The 9,485-nt window shown below is 51.1% G+C and overlaps 1 protein-coding gene across 1 annotated transcript; it reads right to left on the reverse strand.

Annotated features, from left to right (window-relative positions):
• Positions 1–2,094: 2,094 nt before the first annotated feature.
• On the reverse strand, positions 2,095–9,060 carry LOC125431346 (RNA exonuclease 1 homolog). The gene is given in 6 exon segments (XM_048494110.1): positions 2,095–3,173; positions 3,257–3,499; positions 3,502–3,523; positions 3,623–3,793; positions 5,695–5,808; positions 8,977–9,060. Coding segments are annotated over 6 exon segments (1,713 nt in total).
• Positions 9,061–9,485: the final 425 nt, after the last annotated feature.

Consider the following 9,485-nt stretch of genomic DNA (forward strand, 5'->3'; position numbering starts at 1 on the left):
TAATTCATAAAAATGGTAGACTAGAAAAAGGAAACTTCCACAATTAGCTTGGAATATCATAATGATGCAATATTAAAAACATTTGCCAATTACTGTTACCAATATTTCTCTCTCTTTTTTCAGAAAGGGTATCAGGCCTGCTGTAGTTTCTACTTCCTATGCTAATCGATTGTTACTTGGATAGGAAGGAAGGAAGAGCATGAATTGTTACAATTATGGTATGCACAGTAAGTATCATTTATTTTATCATCAAGTAAACTAGAAGAAATGCTCTCTTGTCTGAAATGAAAACAAACTGCCTTGCTAGCTAAATTCATGACAACTGGCTAAATTCAATATTCTGTTTCCTTTAATGTGTAGTAAAAGGTAGCTAGGGGCACACAAAACAGTTTAATGAGTCATACTGTGGACTAGCATGTAGAGCTGAATACAAGGCCGAGCTAAAGCTGCATCATACCAGCTGCCAACTATTCACATTATACCAGAGTGTTTCTGACATAACGATGACATACTAAGAGGATCTCATAAAGTGTCTGTGTTCTACAATCTCTCACAGATTCATTTGCCTAAGATAAATATTTCAAGCTACGAAAGCATCATAACTTCATAGTGGTGTTTGGACAAGTCAGGATAGATGAATACAATGATATATTTCCTCATTAAATATTTCAGCAGTCTGTTATTACATTTAGAAAAACTAAATAACTGATCATAACAGGACTATATACACCCCCACGATGCATTTGCATGACATTTCAGCCACGTTCATATGCTTCAGTACCATGGACAGCACTGAACATTTTCAGCACCACGGACAGCTCAGAGGACCTACGGTGGCACAGACAGGAATTCTAGGACATTAAACCTCTCGGCATCTTGATCCAATGAAACGCCTGTTCTTAAGACGGCCTCTCAGAATACTAATAAGTATTTTGCTTTAATACTAAGCAGTTTGTCGGTCCCAAAAACGTTTGCATTCTAAACGCCTGTGTACTTGTTAGCCTTCTGGCTGTAAATAAAAGTTATACATGCAATGAGGGTTCTTGAAAGTGTTTCTTGTTAAAACATTTTTGGTCCTTGTAAAGGAAACAAAAAAGATCATCTGGTTTCCTCAATGGGCACATGTCCTCACCAAGCAGCACTGTTAGCTGGAACAGTAAACTGAACAGTCCTGATTATGTCTTTCTGACATGACCATCCGAGAGTTTCTATCAGGATGGCAAGCTTTTAAAATGCAGCAGTCCCCGTCTGAAGGAAAACAGACGTCTGCCACTAGTACACTTGCTTCGAAGGAAATCCTGCCGAAATCAATGTTAACCAATTAGACTTCCGGCCATGTTTTTAAAACTGCTGCTGACCCTTGGAATGTCAAGCACCAAACAAGACTCTCGGGCAAAGTGGGCATCCAAAGAACACCCTGCAACCTCACAGTTAATAATGGGGATGACGCTTTCTATACAGGAAAACCATCTGGAGCGGAGCCACTGTGGGAAATTAGCCAAGCACAAAGAAGCAGACCCATCAAGAAGGCACCAATTGCTTTCCAACACAGTCCCTTGCAAAACAGCAGCTATGCCTCTGGAACCAGTTCGAAACTCCAGAGATTTTTCAAGATCAAACTTGAAACATAAAGGTGCACAAAGAAAGAGCCACCTGGGACCACTTTGTCTCCGCTATGACTCAATTACCACACTCTCCAGGACTCCCGGGATCATTACCAAGCTTTGATTCCCGGTTCCAAGAAACACTTTCGAACACGACACGCAGCACTTTCCCAGCAAACGCTCACAAGAGATTCGGCGACCGTCCAGAAGTTCTGGAGAAGCCACCCCCGCGGAGGTCTCCGGGGGCTCTCAAGGGATCTCGGGCTACTCCTCATCAACAGGGAGCCCTAAACGACACGAGGAGGTGACCCCTGAAAGAAACGGACCCAGCTCCGCCAACAACAACCCAACCGGCTCCACCGGACCACGTTCACTTCTGCAAAAGCGAGCAAACGGGCGCGCTGCCCTGCCCGAGGGCTCGCAGCTGTCCTTCCCATTTCCAGAAACTCCCTTAAGCAGCCCGGGAAAGCTCCCCCCCTCCCCCCGCTCCTCATTCCAACCCCGGCGTCCTTGTGCCAAGCGGGATCTGTCCCGCAATCCCTCTTCCCGGCCAACGAGACGCCTTCGCATGCCGGCCCCGGGCAAAGCGGCCGCGCGGAGTCCCCGGCAGATCCCCGCAGCAGGGAAGCCGCCTCTGCCCTCCTCCCAGAGGACCGGGGATCGCCGCCTCGGTGTCCCCCGCAGCCCCCAGCTGGGTCTCCCCGCGCCTGGCCCCGCTCCAGCAGGGACGCCCGCCTACCTTGCAGTCGTCCGGGCCGGACTGGACCGAGTACTCATCGGCTTGCAGGTATTTCTGGAGCACGAGCTCGAACTCGCGGTAGCGCTCCTGCGCCTGCTGGTCGGACCTCTGGAAGGCGCGCACGCAGCGGCGGCAGGCGCCCAGCCAAGCCCCGGGCTCCTGGGCCGGGCCGCCGGGCTCCTCCAGGGTGCAGTTGCGCGCCTCCGGGCGGGCCAGGCCGGCGGCGAGGAGCTGGCGCAGCGGGTAGGCATGGCAGAAGGGCAGGTGGAGCTCGGCCGGGCCCGAGGAGGAGGAGGAGGAGGGAGCGGAGGATGAGGAGGCGGCTGCTGCTGCTGCTACCGGGGCGCCGGGCTGCAGGCGGCGGCAGGCGTCGTCGGCGTCGTGGGCGCCCAGCAGGCTGAAGCACTGGCCGGCCATGGCGGGCGGGCGGTGCCGGTGGGGCCCGGCGGCGACCTGTCGGGCCTCAACGCAGAGCCACAGGTGGTGCGAGAGCAGCACGGTGAGGAAGAGGAGCGAGGCCAGCGAGAGGCGCCATCGCTGCGCCCGCTCCGAGTCGGCGAAGGGCTTGTCGGGCTCCCGCGGGCCGAAGCGCACGCCCGAGCCGGCTCCTCCCGGGGGGCGGCTGCTCATATTTCGGGAGCGCGCAGCCCCGGCCGGCGGCACGGCGAGGGGGGCTCCGCAGCCGGGCTCGACGGCCCCACGGGCATGGACGCCGGCGGGCGGCGGGGCGCCAGGCTCCCCTCGCGGCGAAGGGCGACGGCGGTGGCGCTGCTCCTCCTGCGCGCTGGGCTGGGCTGGGCTGGGCCGGGCCGCGGGCCGTCGCCTGCCCTCTCACCCGGGCATAGTCACGGCGCCGCCGCCGCCGGGCCCCCTGTTGGCGCCGAGGCGGCCGGCCCGCCGCTGCCCGCCCTACGCCTCATGCCGCGCGCGGCCGCCCCCTCCCCCAAGGCGGCGCTCCCCCCGGGCGGGAGAGCCCCGCTGGCTAGCCCCGGCGCCTGCCCGCCCGCGGGGGTTGCTGAGGGGGTCCCCGAGCGCGCGCCCGCCCGCCGCTGTTTCCGCTGCGGCTGCTGCTGCTTTGGAGACCCCGGCCTCGGCGGCGGCGGCTGCTGCTGTTGCTTTTGCTGCTGCTTTTGCTGCGGCTGCCTCTGCTGCTGCGCTGCGGCTGCTCCTGCTGCTGCTGCTGCTGCTGCGGCTTCTTGCGTTGCTGCTGCTGCTTCTGCTGCTGCTGAGGCTCCCGCCGGGCCCGGTCCCCCCCGGCTGGCGGCGCGGATCTGGCTGCCTCCTGCCGCCCGGGGGCCCCCCTCATCTTGGGGCCCTGCGCTAAGTTGCCGCCATCTTCGTCCGGGAGAAGCACTTTTTGGGGGGGGAGCGCACGGCCCTGTGCGTCATCTCCTCCTGCGCCGCCAGCCTGGCGCATTGGCGGCGGCGGCGGCGGCTCGCTCTGCCTCCTCTCCGCCGGGGGAGGGGGGAGGCTGCCTGGGGAATCGCCGCTCCAGCCCCCCACCCCCGCTCCCGCTCCGCCACAGCACCCGCGCCCGGGAAGGAGAGGGGGCGCCGGCTCTTTCCCGCCCACCTCCGAAAGCTCCGGGGAGCCACGGGGTGAGTGCCTCGCCCCACTGGCAAAGGGGCCAGCGCCCGACGTCTCTGCGCCCCCCCTTTGAACCCATGCCCCGGCGATCCCCCCCCCCCCCGACCCTCCAGCTCCGCACTGGAGCGCATCAAGTTGCTGTCCCGTATGGTCACCGTCACCGCCCCCCCACCCCATCTCACAAATCTGGCCCTTGCCAGGGGTGGCAAACTACTTCTCCCTGCTCTTAATTATTTGATGTGGGAGATGCTGCCATTTTCAACGGGCCGCGGTTGGGGGGGGGGGGGGGGGGGGGGGGGGGGGGGGGGGGGGGGGGGGGGGGGGGGGGGGGGGGGGGGGGGGGGGTCTTCCCCTCGGGAGGTTTCTCTTTTGAAAAACCCTCTAAGTTGCTTTTTTTAGGAAGACAAAATAGGAGAATGGCAGTCTATGCCCACCCACTCATCTTCTCCCCCCCCCCCCCCCCACTCAACTTGCTTAAAGAGATCCAACATCAGAAAGCAGGTGACACCAGTATGCTACCCAAACAGGGATGGGAAAGAACTTAATTTAACTGCAGGCTCCGACCTCCAGACGCATGTCAACAGGCAGTAAGCCAGCCCCTGTATTGCCACACTCCCTTAAGACCTTCGTCCAGTGCTGTCTACAGAGAAAGAAGCCGCTGCTGCCATTCATTTAGAATGTAAACTTTAGTAATCCCAAATATCCTTGTTTAAGAAAGCTGGGGACAAATACTTATTTTAACGCAACCGTATATCTTTTTTGCACAGCATTGTTCTCCTTCTCCCTACTTGCACTCTCTCCTTACAACAACCCTGTGAGGTTGGCTAGGCTGAGAAAATAACTGGTCCGAGATCATTCCTAGCACTGGGAGGGTTTGAACCCGAGGCTTTCCAGCCGCTGGCTAGTTTGAAAATGGACAGAGGTTCAAAAAGGAGCCTACAGGCGTCATGTTTTCTTGTAGCTTCTGGAGTACAGTCATATCTTGGAGTAGGATCGGACTCTTTTTTCCAGACTAAACTAAGAACGTTTTCTAGAAATATACATGATGTCCAAGTAGCTGGCTGTAGAAGACCTGTGAGGGACTGGTGCATCCTCTGCCTGCAGAGGGTGCTCTGTACCCTCCTTCAGACTGAGAGGAGTTTCCTTCACCCTTGTCCTCTGCCTTTTTCCCAGCCCTTCTTCTTTTCAACCCCTGTGCTGGAAGAGTCAGTATGACCTGTTCAATCTATTTCTGTTTTCCTTATGAAGGTTCCGGCTCCTCCTGGGGCTACCCCCATTGGAAGCGCACTCCTCCCCCCGGCGCTCTGCGCATGCGTGTGTGCTTGTGTGTGTGTTAAGTACCATCAAGTTGCTTCTGACCCATGTCAACCCTTCAAATTAATATCCTCCCAAATGCCCTGTTGTTAACAACCTTGCTCAATCCTTGCAAACTGAGGGCCATGGCTTCCTTTATAGAGTCAATCCATCTCATGTTGGGTCTTCCTCTTTTCCTGCTGCCTTTAACTTTTCCTAGCATGAGACCTCCCATAAGGCTGATCAGTTCTCATAGGACACTGCTGCCACTCCCACATCCCCGCTTCACTTATTCCTTCCTTTCTCCATTCCCCACCCCGCTCAAAGCTGCCTGCCCTCTGACCGCGAGGCAGTGGGCAGTCAAAGGGCCAGTTCCTGTAATCCTGCAGAGCAACAGCCTTTGCCTTAAAGGTGCCCTATGTGCTGCTGCTTTGGTGAACAGATGCCAAGGATGGCTTCCCATGTCCCACAGAGTCAGGGGTACTCAGGTCTCCACCTTGGCCATAATTCTGCGGTGCCAAAAGAGCAGGACGTCCTTGCAAAGCTAGACGGTTCTCGTTCAGAGATTTTAGCTGCCAGTTCAGCTACAGCAGCACATGTGCAGCTTTTCTTAGGCCCACTTTTATAATACGGTTGTTATATAAGAGTGTCTGGGAAATATTGGTCTCTAATTCTGTAAGAGGGTCATGTAACCTTTGGCAGCCCTGATCACCTATGTTGCCATTGCCCAGGCAGTGTCCATTATTAGAGATTCTCCTTCACACAATCCGACCTGTCTCTGCCAAACGTCTTTCAAACAGTGCAGCCCGTGCAGAGAGTTCCTGCCACCGCACAAGTACTCCTTTGCCACAAAAAGATTGTTCAGAAGCCAAATCTGGTAACACTCAGCAGATACTTGGCATGGCTCAATGTGCAGTCTGTTCTTCTGCACAGAGTTGCATATTAAATCACTCGTGTGCCACAAAACCAAACAGGGAATCTATCAGCAAAAATAATTCCACAATATGTCATCCCAAGTTGTTATTTACTTTCTGTATTGACTGTGGAAGTACAATATTTTTCTGGCCCACTGGGTTATGTTACATATAATAGCCCTCACTATGCATTAAAAATATGGATTTTTGGCCAGTGTCTTCACTGAATTCATAATGCCCAGATTACCAGCCCTGAAACTTGTCTCCTTTAACCTTCTGAAATGCAATGGGAAGAAGAAGGCATTTTTATTTCAGAAGAAATCTTACCTGTTTCCTTTGTATGTACTCCATATGCTAAATTATGCTCATGTGCCCTACCACCACCACCACCAAAATTATGTACCCATGTTGACCTGTTCTTATTTCAATTCCAGTATCCCTTCTACAGTTTGTCATTAAGTTATTGCCTAGCAGATGGGGAGCATAATACATTAATTACATTCCATATGTCACTGAAGTTGTGCATAAATTTTTATTTTGACAGATTAATTGAATGGCAGAGGGATTCCTTTTAATATTACAAGAGAAGGTAATCACCCTGTCTTTTGTACAATATGTCTCCATTTATGGGATCGTTTAAGAGCTGGCGATTTCTCACATTCAAGGTTAAAACCTGTAAGATGTCTTCAGATGCAGAGATCAGCTCCACAGTTTCTTTAAGAATAGCTACCTCAGAGTATGCTAAGGTGCCAGATATATATTATAGGTAAAAGCAGAGCAGCCATATTTTTGTTATCAGTGCCAGGAGATGGGAAACAAATTTATTTCTGGATCCCACAGGGTCAAATTGCATCAAACTCCACTGTCACATTACTGCTGCAAACCTAAGAGTTTACACAGGTGCAAAAGTTGCCAGGATACACCAGAATACAGCATTGCTTTGTGCTAGAAATAGTAATTTGATGCAACTCGTGGAAGGGATTTATTAATTTATTTGTTTATTTAACTTCATTTATACCTCACTTTTCTTCCGCAACTTACAACATTCTCCCCTTCTTTATTTGATCCTCACAAAAAGCCCTGTGAGGTAGGTCAGCCTGAGAGCATGTGACTAGCCCAAGGTCAGAGTGAGGATTTGGGACCCAGGTCTCCCATAAACAACAGAAGCAATCTCTTGTAATATCAAGTTAGAGCCAAACTAGATGTGGTATCAAATATGTGTAAATATCCTACTTGTTTACTAAACTGCAGCTGCAAATATGATCAAAATAGAATCATGTGGAATAAGAGGGGGGAAATACCTTCAGGGGCCATTTTCCCAATCAACATCCAGCTTCTTGTCCTTCCATCCAGATCTTTCGCCCCACAAGGAGAAAAACAGCTTGAAGAATGCAATTCTATAGCCAGAGTTAAGCTTTGTTCTGATTCACTCACAACTTCCCACCACTATACTTCAGCAAAAATAAAAACAGGAGAACTACTCACCAATTTCCCTCCTCATATTCAGCGAGCGGGATTCCTGTGCACCTGAAAGAATGCCCCCCTTTCAGTATAAAACACTCAAGCTGGTATGTGAGGGAACCACTGCATCACAATCTGTTTCCCACGTGGCCAGAGTAACATGAGCAGGAAGACCCTTTGGCATAACTGTTACTGGTACCAGTGGTTGAAGGAGGATGGTTTTCTCAGACAACCCTGGATTCCCCACAGGAAGGAACTGAACCAAGCAGTTCCCATGTCACCAGTACAGCATAAGAAGGAAGCCTCAGAAAATTATATACATTCCCAAAGAGTTCTTTGCAGCTACTACCTAGAAATCAAAACCCCGTTTCAGAGAAACCGCATTCCTAAGATGTTGGTCTGTACATCTCGAGAAGTCTTTCAGTTGGCCTCTACCAAAGTCAGAATGCTGAGACAGATTCTCAGTTGGTGCCATTCCATGTTGGGAATATATTCTGATGTCCTGGTTTTTCTTTCTTTTTGTGTGAAGATAGGAAGTTAAAAAAACACTTCTTTGTAACAGAAAAATGTGAAAAGATAAGACACAGAACAGTTTAAATGGTTAACCGAAACTCTTTGTGGGAAAGTGTATAAGCTGATCAGCAGGGAACTTTATGTGGTTCCATGATGGAGTCACCTCTCTGTTGATATGAGCGTTTGACCTTTTAATTTTACCTGTTTTCTATGGGGGTTTTCCTCAGGATTCACCTAGAGGGTTTTTTTTATAGCACCGTGTAACATTTTACAGCCTTCACGCCTGAAACAATCACAGCATTTTTTGTTCCCCCCACTCCCCTCCGGCTGCCAATCAGTCTTTGTAGCAAAAAAATAACATAATTCTGGTAAAATGTGCACTTTTCTTTGGTCTGGAGTTGCACATGAGTGAAAGATCTGTTGCTTTGGTGCTTTCATCTGCTGGAAGATCCCATTGCTCCTCACAGTAATGAGGGTATCCCTGATTTCTGACTGCCGTACACAAACAGATGGATTATGCTACAGCTGAACAGCTGCAGTTCAAGTATCTGATGACCCCTAGTGTTAAGTCAGGAAACTTCAGAGGGATTTCGGAGTCACATCATAAGAGAATAGGGTAGGTTGCCATGATGGATACAACACCATAACACAAATCGAGTAACTATCAATTGTCCTGTTTGCTGCTGTCGCACTTTGATCTGCTGAAGCAGCATTAAGTTACATTTTTTAATTATCTGAAATAAAAAGCATTTGTTTGTATCACAGCCTTCTAAGGAATTCAAGGCAACACAAACTGCTTTATCATATGTTCACAGCAGATCTGTGAACTAGGTTTAAGTTGACTGATATACAGTGACCAGTTACGCAGGAGGCCCCGGGGGCATTCTGGCAACTGAACCCCGGGCGCAGCAAACTTCTTTGTACTGACATGCAAGGAAGTTGGTGCATGCCAGGAGCAGAAGTGGCATGCAGCAAACCTCCTTGTACCAATGTACAAGAAAGTTGACGCACCCCTGCTGCTCTTGTTCTCGGCTTTCCCCGCAGAAAGCAACAGCACTTCCGGCACGTTCCTAATTCTGCGGCAGGGCAAAGAGGAGGTAAGCTCCCTCTTCTGTAATTGGTCAGTGAGTCTCCATGACAGAGTAGGAATCTGAGCCCAGGTCTACTGTCCCTGCCTCATCCACTATCAATTACATTGTGCATGTTTTATTTCCCACACAAACACACACCTTTCTCTAACGTCACTTGGTGTCACATGTATCTCTAGTCAGCAAGGGATAAGTGTCGATAAACTGAAACTCAGTTCAGATAGGCCAGTATGAATGAGATAAGATGGCCTACCTTAGGGGAATCACAATCCTTATGGAAAAACA

This window comes from Sphaerodactylus townsendi, linkage group LG04 (genome assembly GCF_021028975.2).
Source record: "Sphaerodactylus townsendi isolate TG3544 linkage group LG04, MPM_Stown_v2.3, whole genome shotgun sequence".
NCBI classification, from domain to species: domain Eukaryota; kingdom Metazoa; phylum Chordata; class Lepidosauria; order Squamata; family Sphaerodactylidae; genus Sphaerodactylus; species Sphaerodactylus townsendi.